This window comes from Sinocyclocheilus grahami, unplaced genomic scaffold (genome assembly GCF_001515645.1).
Source record: "Sinocyclocheilus grahami isolate Dianchi unplaced genomic scaffold, SAMN03320097.WGS_v1.1 scaffold1128.1, whole genome shotgun sequence".
Taxonomy (NCBI): Eukaryota; Metazoa; Chordata; class Actinopteri; order Cypriniformes; family Cyprinidae; genus Sinocyclocheilus; species Sinocyclocheilus grahami.
The window spans coordinates 186,823-204,229 of record NW_015506307.1 but is presented as its reverse complement, the minus strand read 5'-3'; the positions used below and the strand labels follow the sequence as shown (position 1 = coordinate 204,229).

General features: G+C 38.8%; 2 protein-coding genes across 5 annotated transcripts in view; both read left to right on the top strand.

Annotated features, from left to right (window-relative positions):
- LOC107567104 (gastrula zinc finger protein XlCGF7.1-like) overlaps positions 1 to 17,407 on the top strand; it is a 358,002-nt gene that overhangs the window by 311,306 nt on the left and 29,289 nt on the right. The window lies entirely within an intron of this gene.
- On the top strand, positions 792 to 16,506 carry LOC107567105 (stonustoxin subunit beta-like). Its single transcript, XM_016252725.1, has 3 exons — positions 792 to 961; positions 15,806 to 15,852; positions 15,929 to 16,506. Exons 1-3 carry the CDS (start codon positions 801 to 803, stop codon positions 16,453 to 16,455), a joined length of 735 nt encoding a protein of 244 aa, XP_016108211.1. The 5' UTR covers positions 792 to 800; the 3' UTR covers positions 16,456 to 16,506.

The window sequence follows — 17,407 nt, the reverse complement described above, 5'->3', positions numbered from 1 at the left end:
ATCTAGCATAGCGTTAGTTCTGGCAGGTCACGTTAGTCAAGCTCGCATCAGCTGACTCTCAGCTGATCTCCATCAACCTATGGGAATACGACACCTATCTAAGCATTCATATATAAGGTCTCTCAGTATTGTCAGCAGTTTTCGCATTTCTCAATAGCTAATTACCCTCCTCCATCCCCAACTCCTCCTCTGTCAGTCAGGATTCAGCCTTCTGATTCTCCTTTGAATCAGACTAATTCTAAAATGTGTACATAACATTATTGAACTTTAACGATATCTGCAATACATTTATGTTGGTTCTGTTCTGTTTACCCTGGGGGGGTTATCGCTGCTCTCCCTGCTCTCATCCATGCTAGGCTGCATGGATGCGCAGGGAGTTCTTGCCCAGAACAGAACCATACCGCCAATCCAAACTGTATGCTAATTGTCAATCATCTTTGACGATAGTGGTCCTGACAGAAATAATCAATTTTGTATACACACAAGATTTAAAAACAAAAATCTTTGTATTCTAATCTTTATATTCTTTCTTTCACTAATTTGTGAACATAAAATTTCAGGAGCAGTATTGCACCACTGTTGCCTGCGTGAGAGATCTAATGCCTTATTTATTTTTGCATTTAAATGCAAGATGTATAATGTCCCAATGATTTGGAGGAATATTTGTTACTTCCTGATGCAAAATTATCTTTGTTTGTGAACAGTTGTTGCAACATAATACAACATATAATACGATGAACGCAATGAACAAAATAATGTGATGTGGACTGTTGCTGTGTTTTTGTAGGTTGTCTGGCTGTATGGTGACAGAGGAAGGCTGTGGTTATGTGTCTTCAGCACTGAATTCCAACCCCTCACATCTGAAAGAGCTGGATCTGAGCTACAATCACCCAGGAGATTCAGGAGTCAAGCTGCTCTCTGAAAAACTGGAGGATCGAAACTGCAAACTGGACAAACTCAAGTATGTCAAGCAGGAAGAGTTTCAGGTTTTATTATTTAAAATCTTCAGTGTCTCTGTGTATATCTACATGAGTATAGGGGTTTCCAGAGGATGCAACAAAATAAAGGATAAAATCTTAACTAAACTGCTCAGACAAAACAAATTAACAACAAAACAGTACTTTAAATGCCTAACAAATCACAAAGCAGGAGCAAACAATGAAAATACAACAAGAATGGCAGCCACCTCCCTAAAGCTTCTATAAAAGGTAGAAACAAACATATTCAAAATTATAACTGAAGTTACAAACATAATCATCTTGTAAATGAAGGAATAAAAAAGCCCTAACTTTAAGTATGACAAGTTACACGTTGGAGTCACTATTTTAGTAAATTAGTTTACATTCCCTCAGATTATAGATCAATTCAAACAAACTGACACTCAACCATAAGAATACACAACAGTTTTAACAAAAAGGCTGGGGAGGACACAGACAAAGAAACAAAGAAACCTCAGAAGAAACTTTTTAAAAGTTAAATTCATCAACACATTATTATGATGGATAGACTATTTTATATTACAGTTACAATTATATTGCAAATGAAAAACAAGTTAAACCTGAAAGCATCACTTCTTCTCGTCTGATAATCTTCACAATCACCAAGTCTGCTAGCTGCTTTCTAACTGAAAAAAAGAGCTGTGAAGGGTTTCAAGACTCACACAAAATGTGCCACAAGCTATCAGAGAAACAATTAAACGGCTGTATAACTTAACTTTCATATAATAGTCACTTCAAACAGGTCCACATCACAGATGTCTTCTCTTACATGTGCTGAGTTTCTATCCGGTCCAAACAGAAAATTAATGTCACCCTCACTACACCTCTGATTAGACCATATGGATTATAATATAAACAGGATTTTAAATAAAATAAATAAAAAACACTAAATGATAATATCGTGTATATAAATAACCATCTATGATATAAGCCTACGAGTTAACTGTATGATTAGGTTTACATTAATGGCAAGTTAGCTAATGAGCTAACTGTTCAAGTAGTGTTTCTCTATCAAACCTATATCTTTCAAGTTATTTGCATACTGTATTATATGATATTTAAGTAATACAGTTAATTACAGGATCCCTATACGATTTCTGACAGGCAGTTCACTCTCCTGTGATGTGACCCTGTTCCCCTCACACACACACACACACACACACACACACGACGCGTTACTCTGCGCTGTGCAAAACTCCACATTTGAACAGTCAATAGCAAATACTTAAACTGATAACAAAACATACGCACAGTTGCTGATTCAGAAGCACCAGATTGTCATAGCAAAGTCGGAATTAACTTTAACGGAATTTTTTTTTTTTTAGAAAGAGCGTTTGTGCACAGCCAGCCTTGTACTCTTCTAGGTAAAAAAAAAAAAAAACTGTTGTCAATAAAATTTGTCGCCAAAATTATTCTGTTGTAAATACATCTTAACAATGATTCCTAATTGTATCTACTTCCGGAAGGCCAAATAAAGTGCTTTTGCTTTCGCACTGAAACGCACAGCGTCTCCCTGACATGGCTGCATCAACACGACTGCTGTTCCTGAAACCACGCCTTCTTTCTTTGCGTGCACATTTGGGCGGCGTTATGCAAATCTTTCCACAAAGTGACGTAGACATATGGGGGCATGTTAGAACGAGCTGTTTTAGGTAGGTGTGGCTGACTCTTAACTTTTATAAAGAATATCTCTTTGGATTTGAGACTTTAGTCTTAACAACTTTACAGATCTTCTTTATGCACCAAGAGCTTGTAACACTCCAAAGAGAAAGGAACATTTAAAATCGCATCATATGACCCCTTTAAGCAGTTTTACACATTCCATCTTCACACTATTGCAAACATTTTTCTGCAACAATTCTCTGTAGTGATACTTATACACTTAACATCCCATTCAGCTGCTCTTGCCAAAAGCAATTATACTTAATGTCTCAATCCAACATATATATTGTCGTCAACTGTATATGTGTCAAGTGATGTGTGGTCCAACTCATCTCCATGTTTGGGCAAAATCCAGTCACTGTATACTTTTGCACGTAATACATGAAAATGTGAGCCAAGTACGTACTGGTGAATGGTGATTAAATCTAACAATTGCAAAGTTAGGTCAGATCATGTCAAACCGTGCAAATAATTATTATTGTTATACTTTGTTCTCAAATGGTTAATGTTAACAACATCAACATTGCATGACAAGTAATAACTGTTATACTTTATACTTTTTGTCATACTTTATACTTATATACTTTTGGCACTTTCTGACATGGTTCTTTGGCATCAAGCCTCATCTGGACAACTCTGGGAAAGGTTGGAATGACAGCGAAATGAGATTACATATTGTCTTGTTAATTTTATTTTAATCTTAATCTTCGCATATACATATAAATGCATATAGTGTGGCTGTCCACTGTTCAATATCCCATATGTAAAGCTGTTCACCACTGCAATACAACAAGTTTACATATGAGATATTGAACAGTGGACAGCCACAATATATGCATTTATGTATATGCGAAGATTAAGTGTGTGTGTGTGTGTGTGTGTGAGAGGGGAACAGGGTCACATCACAGGAGAGTGAACTGCCTGTCAGAAATCATAGCACGTTAGCCGTCTTAACCGCGGCTTGTGTACTGTGTAGGGACTTAATTGTAATTTAAGTCGGTAATTCTATAAGGGAATTAATCATTAATTTTATTTCTAGCTCAGGTTTTGAAAGGACTCGAATCTGAAAATTCTAGGTCCACCTGATTAAAACTGAATTCAAATTTGACAGTTACACTTTAAATCAACGGTCGTCCAGCGAGCTGGTGATCTTAGTATATTTTAACAACTTGAATCTTTGCATTTTCCTGGCCACGGTCAATACAATTATGATAAGTAAGCTACGAGCTAGGTAGCAAGGGATCTTTGGCAAAGGTTTTAACTTTAAAATTATATGACACCAGACAATGATGCTTTATAAATGAAACATGAATTTTATTTGCTATTCTAGATTACATCAAAACTAAGCTAAAACACACATACACACACACACACATTTACGCATACAGTTCTGAGAATGAAAGTTGACGGAGTTCTGAGGAAGCCCAAAGTTTTAGCAAGATATTCGCTACAGTTCTCTTACTGGCATCCTGAGAAAATCACAAGCAGAGATTTGGCTTATGTTTACTGCTTAAAAGTTAGCTCGACACCAGTTCAGCAGAGATAAGATTTTGTTAGTTTACGTGCGTTTTGCTTTGGTGACAGCTGAAAGCTGAGTTGTTCCTCGTGGTTTGGGTGACGTCCTTTTGGGGAGAGCCCTCGTTGGATTGGTTGGTTGCCAGGTTACGGAAGACGCGTGAGCAGTTCTGCTGAAAAGTCTGAGTTTGCCAGACTTTAAGCTCTTTGAAGATCGCGAAAGGTTCAACTGAAGTGTTTAAGTTCTTAGATGGTCTCGCTGTGAGATGTTACGGCGCTTTTGTCGCGCTCACCAGGGCGGAAAGCCTAAGGTCTTGAGAGAGAGAAGCAAGCGTGTCAGAGAGCTTTGTGTCCAATTTTAAGCAGGCTGATTTTTGTCTGGCCCACAGGTCGTTGTCCAATCAGATGCTGTTGCAGGGCTTAGCCACGCCCAATACTGTTCCTTATCATGCATGAATCCCATGTTTCCAGTGAGGCGTATTCCTGCAAGTTTTAATACCATCTTATAAAGTGTCGTAGAACACACACTGTTCAAAATAAAACATTTTCATCCATACCAAGGTTACTTAAATATCATGACCATTCCCACAAGCCTAAACTTCGCATATCTGGCATACACAGAGTACCTTTAATCACTTTATCTAAATAAAAGTGTTATAAAATATCGATTAAACTTAATAGATTACAATAAACACATCAAACATATATATATACGGCATAACACATACAGTGGATACATTTTCACTACTTATGAGTTTAAACGATTGTCTGTGTATGTTCTGTTTCTTTGTCTGTGACAAAAGGAGTTTCAGTCGGGGCAGGAAGCAGGTGGTCACAAGATATGTGACAGTCATGCATAGATCCCGTGCTTGCAAGTCTGAGGGCTTGATTAAATTACTGTCCCTTTCCTGTTTGGATGTGATAGTTCCATTCATTGGTGGTCACAAGACATCGTGGTTTCTATATGTTGTGAACGAACCTTTTCAGTCCTTGCTACAAAAAAGCTTTGTTGTCTCTTGATTGGATCAATCTTTAATCACTCCTCTGAGTAGATGATGACACGACTGGCAGGAAGTCGACCCAGAATATTGGAGTCATGTGCTGGGGGTGATTGGTATAGATACCTCATGATGGCTGATAGGGGCATAGCAGTGTCTGTTTATGTACTAGAAATCCCTACAACTGCATCATCACTGTGTCTGTCACGTGACTCTGTTGCCCTTTCGTGTTTGAACTGATGGTAAAACTAACGACATTATTAACTGTCTTGATATTTACTTTGAAAGCTTGAAGCTCGCGATTATGGTAAGGGGCGTTACATTTTCCGACGCGTGCTTGTGGTGTTCGGCCTATCACAATGCACTGGGTCAGCTGGCCAATCAGAGCAGACTGCGCTTGTCAAAGGAGGGGGCTTTGTTTAAAACGACGTGTTTGAGAGAGGCGGGGCATAGAGGGCCTGCAATAATGTACAGTATTTGAAAAATAATGTGTTTTTTGAACATTAAAGCATGTCAACATATTCTGTTACACCAAATACACAAAATAATGATCTTTAAAATAGCATAATATGACCCCTTTAAACCCTCAAAATGCTGCACTTGCCTTGGATCAGTGGAAGGATGTGGCTGGAGCTCTGCTGTAGACTGAGCGGCTTCAACTGGTACTGGATGACTGTGTTTAAGAAAATGACTGTAAAGATGGGTATTTTGGCATAATTTTATGTGTCTGTTCAACTCGGTGTTTGTGTGCTGTCTGAAATGCGCCTCTGTGTGTGCGCGGCTGTTTGCACATAAAACGGGGCGCGAGTACCGAATTGAGTTCTCTTTCACCTCTTTGTGCACTGGAATGGTTTAAACCTAGTTTGAATGTGTAAACTGGCAAGACAAAACACATACAAATGATACACTTTCATTTTGTGATGGTTTAATTTTGCTATTAATCTGTGAATCACATGCTTGCCGAACTGTGGGACCTGGGGCCCGTTTCAGAAAGGAGGTTAAGTGAAAACTCTGAGTTTGTTAACCCTGAAATGAGGGAAACTCTGCTTTTTCCATTTCAGAATGCTTTCTCGGGTTTGACAAACCTACCAGAGTAGGTCAAGCCCGGTTTTTGAAAGAGAGGTAACTTATAGTTACCGTGGTAAGTTACTCTGTGAACCTAACCTGGTCGGGAGCAGGTTTTCTTCGGTAAACCCAGATTTCTTGCGGTCTCCTCCCCTTTTTTAAAGTGTAAGTGATGTTTAAATACCTCATTCATTCACGCTGCAAAAATGCTTTTCGTATTTCTAGTACAAATATCTAAACATTCTTAAGTTAAGATGCAATTTCTATAGATAAAAAATTATATTTAGCCTTGTTTCCTGGGGGAAACAAGTGCATTTAAGTGCATTTTATGTAAAACGTGAAATTGTCCGCCATAGGGCAAGAAAAATAATCTTAATGCAAACGAAAACAAGCATATTTTTAATTTCTTACCCCCTGGCAGATAATTAGCAAAATAAGAAAGATGCACTTCAATTATTTTTCCACCATGGAAACGAGACTAAATACCTTGTGTCTTTTTTTATATAGAAAATGCATATTGATTTAAGAATATTTTGATATTTTGACTGGAAACAAGAAGACAAAAATTCTAAGTAAGAAAAGCATTTTTTGCAGTACATGTATTCATTCATTACACATATTTTCATCATGCAGACTCGGTCAAAGTGACAAAAATGGCATCTCTTATACAGGATCCCGTAGACGAGGAGGCTGGATAAATTAGTAGGGAGTTGTTGTTTTTTTGCCATATTCACATGCATATTTATTTGAGCGGTAGCATTTTAAATGGTAGTTTTCTTTAAAACATTGGAGATGCAGAGCACATTAGTAAGGCAGCTGTATGCAGACTGATAAGGAAAGTGTACGTCGCTCTCATGCTATTTTTGAGAATTTTTTCCTGGGCACAAATCCATCAAAGAGGAGTTTCACTGGACTGTAGGTCAGTGTTGTAGAAATCGTTTTAAATTAGGCTAATCTGATAAATTATGTTCACTTGATAACATCTTGCTGCAACCTCTGGAAATAACCAAATAATTAGAATTTTCTTCAGGATTTCCAGTATGGTTGGATGCATTGATGACACGCATATTCCTATCATTGTGCCTTCCGAAAATGAAACCGATTACTGTATGGAATGGAAGGATGCCAGATGGAGGGGTAGTATGAGATATATGCCGTAACCACCGCCACAGCTGTTAAATAAACACAAATTTAATTGGTCATCTTTATTTTCTACAAATATTAAAACAACAGTTATTCTTTTTCCTTTTGGATTTAAAAATTCTTCGACTTGACCATCTCCTCTTGATCTGTCAGTGGTGCTGGTGGTTCTCCCCCCATTTTACGAGCCTCTGCCTTCTTGCTGTCGACTGAGTACAAATCAGTTATTAATTTCATTACTCTAATTAAGAAATGTAATGGATTTGATTAGAGAATATTTAATAAACCTATGTGAAATGAGCGTTAAACTGTGGACGAAACTAAACATGCTGCGCATTGAAATAGACACTGAATGATATTTCATATGTCAAATGTTTGTTAAGTCGTGTAGCTTACACCCATGAAACTTTTATGCTTAAAGCTTTACCTTGATCGTGTTTTTATAATTCCTCTGGAAATAACCAAATAATTAGAATTTTCTTCAGGATTTCCAGTATGGTTGGATGCATTGATGACACGCATATTCCTATCATTGTGCCTTCCGAAAATGAAACCGATTACTGTATGGAATGGAAGGATGCCAGATGGAGGGGTAGTATGAGATATATGCCGTAACCACCGCCACAGCTGTTAAATAAACACAAATTTAATTGGTCATCTTTATTTTCTACAAATATTAAAACAACAGTTATTCTTTTTCCTTTTGGATTTAAAAATTCTTCGACTTGACCATCTCCTCTTGATCTGTCAGTGGTGCTGGTGGTTCTCCCCCCATTTTACGAGCCTCTGCCTTCTTGCTGTCGACTGAGTACAAATCAGTTGTTAATTTCATTACTCTAATTAAGAAATGTAATGGATTTGATTAGAGAATATTTAATAAACCTATGTGAAATGAGCGTTAAACTGTGGACTAAACTAAACATGCTGCGCATTGAAATAGACACTGAATGATATTTCATATGTCAAATGTTTGTTAAGTCGTGTAGCTTACACCCATGAAACTTTTATGCTTAAAGCTTTACCTTGATCGTGTTTTCATAATTAATTTTTAGATGCTGCTATGTTCTTTTTTTCTTTTCTTTTTTTTGCCGTGAGATACCATGAAAATTAAATTTAGCTAAATAATTTACAGTTTTTACCTCTGATATTATAACTGATTAAGAATTAATGTTATTTATTGGCTCTGAAGTATGCAGACGTCTTTTTGTCGGTGCTGTTGCCATGGTGAATCATAATTTCAGAGCTCCATTGATCATGACTTCTTATAGTCGTGGTGCCCGTGCTAAACTCAGAGCCAACCTACTCAAGAGTCGACTGAACTAACACAAATTAGCTGTTCTGAAACGGAAAACTCAGAGTTTCCCATCTCAGGGTAAGTCAACTCAGAGTTTGAGTTTCAACTCAGAGTTGGTTGAACCTCCTTATTGAAACGGGCCCCAGGTCCACATGTATCACCGATCAACTGCGAGCTGTTTAACCCCTAATAGTTATAGACAAATAACTGTAGAACATACACACAGATCTCATGCGCAAAACATTGTGGAAGAGAAGACAAGAATCATCGGAAAATGGCAGAGCGCCTTCTAGCTAAATGACAAGATTCTCGAATCTGAAATCCCTGAGCAAAGCTGAAACATGCCAAATTTGCTAATAGTTAGATAACAAATCTAACTATTAGCAATTTTGCTATACGTAAAATATGCCGCCCTTACCGTGCGCCGTCGAGAGCGTCAAAGTGGAAGTCATTCATTTTCAATGTGAGCCAGCGATGAGCAGCAGCGCGGCGTAGGGATGGGCGTATCGAGGAGCTGTTTAACCCCTAATAGTTATAGACAAATAACTGTAGAACATACACACAGATCTCATGCGCAAAACATTGTGGAAGAGAAGACAAGAATCATCAGAAAATGGCAGAGCTTAATATGAGCGCCTTCTACCTAAATTACAAGATTCTCGAATCTGAAATCCCTGAGCAAAGCTGAAACATGCCAAATTTGCTAATAGTTAGATAACAAATAACAGACGTTTCACTGCAATTTTGCTATACATAAAATATGCCGCCCTTACCGTGCGCCGTCGAAAGCGTCAAAGTGGAAGTCATTCATTTTCAATGTGAGCCAGCGATGAGCAGCAGCGTGGCGTAGGGACGGGTGTATCGAGCCAAAGTATCAATATATTGATACTGACGCGAGTATCGAAAGTATCGATACTCAAACAAAAAATATTGATACTAAGGTGCGTTTTATTTACCAGTGGTTTTGTTTATTTAACAAAAATAATAATAATAATAATAATAATGTGTACAATATGCATTGAATTGGACGAATAACCTTTGTTAGCGAGTAATTGTGTAGGATAGAACTATTTTCCTGCTCATCTGAACACATGCAAATATTGCAAGACAGAACCAATCCATCACAGAGAGCATTCACTCACTGCTGACAGTGCATTCAAACAGGGCTGTAGAATGTGATCAAACAGTTTAAAATAGCTGGGCTAAGATATATAACCATTTTTAAGACTGCAGGAATATGTTAATTCAGTATACACATTATCCCATCGGTTACAATTGTGACTGACCATAAAATAAAATTTTTCACACTTTTCCAAAAACAAAAAAATGATTGATTATTTCAAAGGGTTACTAATGACACATCATTTGGATATTTTCATGTCTGGGAAAAATTTGGGATTAAACGGGTTAAAATGTGTTTTAAACATAAAGTTAAGTGGTTTTCATTATCCATTTTACTCTTAGTATTTTAATAATTTAATACATTTCATACTTTAAAAGTTTTAGTACAGAAGTATCGAATCGGTATCGATATCGACGATACTGCCTTGAAAAATATCGGTATCGTATCGAAAACAAAATAAGCGGTATCGCCCATCCGTAGCGGTGTGACTTGGACGTTGAGGGCGTCGAGGAGAGTTGAACGTTCAACGTTATGGTAATGAGCTATGACGCGGTTCAGCGGCAACCAATCGGAACGTAGAAATCCACCGCTTGAGAGGATTCCAGAGAACGCAGTCCTGTAAACTTTGGTTCCGACCACATTAGTTCCCAAGCAAAATGGAGGAGAGGTTGATTACTGTTGTGGCGGGTTTCCCAATAATCTATGATGTGTCCCTGTTTGTGTACAGGGGCATAAAAAAAAAAAAAGATGCGTGGACCAAGGTGTCTGAGATTGTTGGTGTTCCTGGCGAGTTGCTGATGTGCATTAACGTTATAGGAATAATAATCTAATGATATAATAAATAATAGTATAATAGTCCCAGTTCACTTTTAAACCTTTAAATCAAATTTCCTGATTATACTTACATTAAGTAATGTTTATACCTGATTATACTTACTTAAGTAACATTTTTAATGCAGGACTTTTACTAGAATCAGAGTATTTTTACAGTGTGGTATTAGTGCTTTATACATTATGAGGTAAAGGATCTTAATACTTCGTCCACAACAATATTTAATGAGGTTAACTTTACTCACGTTACCCTCCTTGTGGTCAGTCTGCACAAGATCAACAAGCGTGTTTGATTTGCGACCCCTTTAAATAGAAGATAAGCATTCGATCTACGTCAGAGCGTCCACAAATCTTTCTACAGCGTTGTTGGCAGGGCGGCCAGAGCGATTTTTGACGCTCTCGACGGCGGCGTTGTGAACGCACAGTTTGCCGCAACGCGAAGGTTGAGGTTCCTTTCACAGAAGTTTAATGTACTCATCGACAGACACCAACATCGTAGAACTAAATAAACAGGATGAATATATAACAATCTTTAATCACACATTCAGTTACATGGAAAACACACATATGATTTTAAAATTGTAAATTAACAAACAAACAAAAAAAATCTGCATACCACTTTTGCCTGCTTGTGAGCTAAGAGAGGGGGTTGCATTTTGAAGTTTCTTGATTGGATGGTTTTAATCACATAGAGAAACACGTTGAACTTTGCAAAAATAGCATTATTCCATCTCTTCATGCGGATTACAAAAACAGGAAGTGACAAAAAAAGCAAGATGGGAATAAAATAAAACAAATTCTTATTAAAAACAGAGAGAGTGTGTCTGAACCCCGAATGTTATCAGGAAGGCTATTCCAGAGTTTGGGAGCCAAATGAGAAAAAGCTCTACCTCCTTTAGTGAACTTTGTTATCCTAAGTAGAGGGCTGCATTGGGATTTGGATCCTGCTGGACCCAATGCAAATCTCATGTGAGCGTGTGGTTTTACTTTTACTTTGGGTGGTAATGGGCGGTCGAAAAAAGTAGCGTGGGTCCCACAATCCCGTAATTTGGTGCATACCAACAATGATGGAATTACATAGGCTAAACAGGTGTTTACACAGTGTTTGGTCGTACACAGATTACATTACTTGCCCTCCGCGGCACCGCTCCCACTGTTGTTTTGCTTTTTAAATAGAAATCATTTAGTTCAGCTGGAAAATGTACTCTACACTAAACTGAATTGAATGGAAATTTACCAGTAGGCTATCAGTATGTTTTACTGGTGCAGTAGGAGAAAATGCTAACTTTAGCCTGATAGCACTGAAAGCAAACGTCCCACCCTCCCTGCAATCGCCGTCCAAAGCCACACCCCCTGAACGCATTTATGCTCGCAGGCCAGAACACCAGAGACAACATTACTACAATAGGCTAAGTCAGTGGTTCCCAATTCCAGCCCATGTTCCGAAGTGAAGTAAACTTCAACGGTCTTCAAACTTCCCCCGCTCAGGGAGAAGGGAGCAATGAACACTGTGTAGGGATCATATCGATCGGAACACAGTTCATGCACGTACCTCACTTCTAACGAGCTGGCGCGCGAAGACTGGATTAACCGCTGGGCTACATCATGTGTCATTCATCAGTGAGAAAACTTTAAAAGTACTACAATACCAGGAAGAAAGATTGGGTTGTTGATATTTGTCTGCCATTCTCGCTCTGTCTGCACAGCGTGCGTGAATGCGCTGATGACGTATCCTGTCTGCGCGAACTGTGTGCGCAGAGGTATGCAGATACATAAGTTGACAGGCAGGTAGGAATGCATATTAAAATGCTCGGACCGAGCGTTTTGATTGGACGAACATTTCTTGATCCTACGCCTTCCACAGAATATATAAACACAGACAAATACATTTAGACCACTTAACTTAATGATTGCTATCAGGATGTGAAGAGACTTTCAACCAACATAACAAAAAATGTTTCTGAAGACAATCACCTGTCATTGCATCTTTAAGAAACACAGCTCTCTATTTAAATCAAGATATTAGGATCGCTGACTAGCAGAATCATTTGCCTCTTCCTCAAGCTTGTTAAAAGTACAATTATGTACCTTGTACAGAATTATGTACAGAAATGAGACCTCTATCAATGAGACATTTTTTATATAGCGCTTTATTGTGTATTGCTGTACACCCAAAGCGCTTTACAATCATGAGGGGGGTCTCTCCTCGACCACCACCAGTGTGCAGCATCCACTTGGATGATGTGACGGCAGAAAGCAGCAGCTGGTTTCTCTTTACTCATCTGACTACAAAGTGGGATAAAACCTCGACACATGTGCGTCTTTTAATTCTTTAGGCTGAAGTGCAGGAGCCATCAGACATTACACATGTACGTGAGAGATTTCATTTCAAAACTGGCTGAAGAGGACGAGCAAACAACTAACACCTGCTTTAACTCAAACGTCCCATCCAGCGGAGTTCCCCTGCACCGGATCTCTCAAAACTCAAAGTTGCACTTTCACATATTCAAGCTGGCACACCTAGTGTACTGGCATCGACGTCAAACCTTGATGATTTTTAGATAACAACATAAATTTAGGTCTGTTCCTCATGCAAAGTTTATTATATGAACCAGTCCACAAAGAACAGTGCAACTTCACCTAAAATCTCCTTTTGTGCTCCAAGGGTCTGAAACAGTATTTTAAATGGCACTTTTATGCAAAAACAATATTATAATTGACAATTTAACAAATTACCAAAATGATTTGTTATCAGGAATGAAAATTAATAGTGGCTTCAGGAATAAATGCCCCCCAAATCGAAGACAAGGAGACTAAAAATGCCTGTGTACAATTAAACTAAATTTATTACGACTGTTGTGATTAAGGTGAAATTGAACGTCCCACCCTCCCTGCAATCGCCGTCCAAAGCCACACCCCCTGAACGCATTTATGCTCGCAGGCCAGAACACCAGAGACAACATTACTACAATAGGCTAAGTCAGTGGTTCCCAATTCCAGCCCATGTTCCGAAGTGAAGTAAACTTCAACGGTCTTCAAACTTCCCCCGCTCAGGGAGAAGGGAGCAATGAACACTGTGTAGGGATCATATCGATCGGAACACAGTTCATGCACGTACCTCACTTCTAACGAGCTGGCGCGCGAAGACTGGATTAACCGCTGGGCTACATCATGTGTCATTCATCAGTGAGAAAACTTTAAAAGTACTACAATACCAGGAAGAAAGATTGGGTTGTTGATATTTGTCTGCCATTCTCGCTCTGTCTGCACAGCGTGCGTGAATGCGCTGATGACGTATCCTGTCTGCGCGAACTGTGTGCGCAGAGGTATGCAGATACATAAGTTGACAGGCAGGTAGGAATGCATATTAAAATGCTCGGACCGAGCGTTTTGATTGGACGAACATTTCTTGATCCTACGCCTTCCACAGAATATATAAACACAGACAAATACATTTAGACCACTTAACTTAATGATTGCTATCAGGATGTGAAGAGACTTTCAACCAACATAACAAAAAATGTTTCTGAAGACAATCACCTGTCATTGCATCTTTAAGAAACACAGCTCTCTATTTAAATCAAGATATTAGGATCGCTGACTAGCAGAATCATTTGCCTCTTCCTCAAGCTTGTTAAAAGTACAATTATGTACCTTGTACAGAATTATGTACAGAAATGAGACCTCTATCAATGAGACATTTTTTATATAGCGCTTTATTGTGTATTGCTGTACACCCAAAGCGCTTTACAATCATGAGGGGGGTCTCTCCTCGACCACCACCAGTGTGCAGCATCCACTTGGATGATGTGACGGCAGCCACAGGACAACAGCGCCAGTGCGCTCACCACACACCAGCTACAGGTGGAGAGGAGAGAGAGTCATAGAGCCAATTCAATGAATGGGGATTATTAGGAGGCCATGATTAACATGGGCCAGTGGAGGGAATTTGGCCAGGACACCAGGGTTACAAACCTACTTTTTTACGAGAAGTGCCATGAGATTTTGAGAGTCAGGATCTCAGTTTAACGTCTCATCCAAAGGACGGTGCTTTTTGACAGTATAGTGTCCCCATCACTATACTGGGGCATTAGGACCCACACAGACCACAGGGTGAGCACCCCCTGCTGGCCTCACTAACACATCTTCCAACAGCAACCTAGTTTTCCCAGGAGGTCTCCCATCAAGGTACAGACCAGGCTCAGCCCTGCTTAGTTTCAGTGGGCAACCAGTCTTGGGCTGCAGGGTGATATGGCAGTGGCCATATCTAGCTATATTTCTTTCTATTGATCATTACTAGCACAGCCTAGCAACTATAGCCTAAGACATGCTAAATCATGGACCCTTTTCACAAGACTGATGACGTGTTTGCACGGTCATCAGCATCGTAAATCATCCAAAGTTTTTATATTTTCATTTAGAAAAAATGTATGTACATTTATAACACTACACTTTGTATTTTATTACCTTTACATAAAAATAACAAAAACCTAGTTAACACTAGCGAGGGTGTTTCTAATACAGCATTTATGGGAGTGAGAGTAAATTTGTAAATTAAAGGTGACATATCATGAAAATCTGACTTTTCCAGGTTTTAAGTGCTATAATCAGGTCCAAGCATCTACCAACCAAGGAAACCTGAAAAAGATTAACCCAGTCACTTTATTTTGGTAAGCCCTTTTCTGCAAGCGTCTGAGAAAACGAGCATGAATTTCAGTGCGATAAACATGATAAGCAGAACCAAAACAGATGTTTTAAGCAGGTCCGAGTTGTAATGGCGCAGCTCTATTCTGGAAAAAGGGGGCGGGGAGCAGCAGCTCATTTGCATTTAAAGACACCGGTCCGAAAAAGAGCGTGTTTCTGCTTCCACTCAAAATAGGCATTTTCAAAATGATATAATAAATTATCTGTTGAGTATTTTGAGCTGAAACTTCACAGACACATTCTGGAGACACCAGAGACTTCTATTACATATTGTAAAAAGGGGCATAATATGTCTCCTTTAAAATCATTCATTCTTCTGACTGACTTTATCAGTCTCTATTTTTTCCACCCAGAACACATTATCAACTGCACAGCAACCACACCAAATACTCTAGCAACCACCCTGAGTACCTTGGTAACTGCATAGCAACAGCCTTTTGTTTACTGACTGAATGTGACTCTGTGTGTTTCATAGTGTGGATCATGGCGGAGAATCCAGGATTACAGCAGGACTAAAGAAATGTACGTCTACACACACACACACACACAGCTTTAGTGATTGTTGTTGTGTTACAAATGTCTCTGTTCTTGTGTTCAGATGACTGTGCTCTCACACTGGATCCAAACACAGCAAACACTCAACTCATTCTGTCCGAGGAGAACAGAATGGTGACATGTTTGGACAAGAAACAGCCGTATCCTGATCATCCAGACAGATTTAATGTTTATCCTCAGGTGTTGTGTAGAGAGAGTGTGTGTGGACGCTGTTACTGGGAGATTGAATGGAGTGGAGATGATGGTGTGTATATATCAGTGTCATATAAGAGCATCAGCAGGAAGGGAGATGGTGATGAGTGTTGGTTTGGATGTAATGATCATTCCTGGAGTTTGATCTGCTGTCCTGACAGATACTCATTCAGACACAATGAGATAGTGACTTGTCTCCCTGTAGAGCCTATCATTGGCAGTAGAATAGGAGTGTATGTGGATCACAATGCAGGAACTCTGTCCTTCTACACCGTCTCTCACACAATGAGCCTCATCCACACAGTCCAGATCACATTCACTCAGCCGCTCTATCCTGGGTTTAAGGTTTATTATAAATCATCAGTGAAGCTGTGTTGATGAATCAGAATAGATTGATGAGAGATTCTACCCGTAATGCTTTGAGCTGCATAATAAATCAGTAGCAGTGAGATGTTATGGTCTCTTCTTTTCTCTTCATTACACAACCCTCTACATTGTGAGTAACTCACTCGCATATGCGACTAAATCTTCACTCTGGGCGACTAAATGATGTCTAATATTAGCCAATGGCTAATAAATTCTTAGATTTTACTCACCAGTGTGTGAGTTGGAGGCTGAGTATATGATTAGCACAGACATTTTTTCACTCACAGAACACTCTGACTGAGCGCTTCAGAGTTTCACTCTACGTCAAGCGATCTGTGGTATTTATCATTTCATCTCAATGGATGCGCAGCGCACCTGTGTTTGTGTATTTGGCGTAACGTAAACTCTTGTGTGAACGACTCGCTTATGCTTTCTCTCACACGCGCAAAGTGAGAGAGAGAGTGAGAGAGTCTTACATAACATGCAGAATTGATGTGATACATGTAAACAATATTCTTTGTTTTATTTTCCTGTCAAAATAACGGAGTTCCTTTGGAATTCTTCAGCTTTTAAGAAATGCCGGGTTTTCCGGTAGTAGGTGGAATTAATGCGCAAACAACAATCTCATTGGCTGGTGCTCACCTATTATCGTCCCCGTTTTGATTTCAGCAAATCAGTTCGAGCGAACGCACACAACCTGATTAATATTCATGAATCCAGAAGCTCGATAATCCTTGGTGCGCTTTATATTGTTCTTATTAGTAGAATTCGTATAATAATAATATCTTATCAGTATTATTGTTAGTTTTTTCCCCCCAATTTTTTACAGGAACACTGAATGACCAAAAAAAGCACCAGCACCAGTCCTAAGTTCATGGTTATACAGTGTATATATATATATATATATATATATATATATATATATATATATATATATATATATATATATATATATATATATATA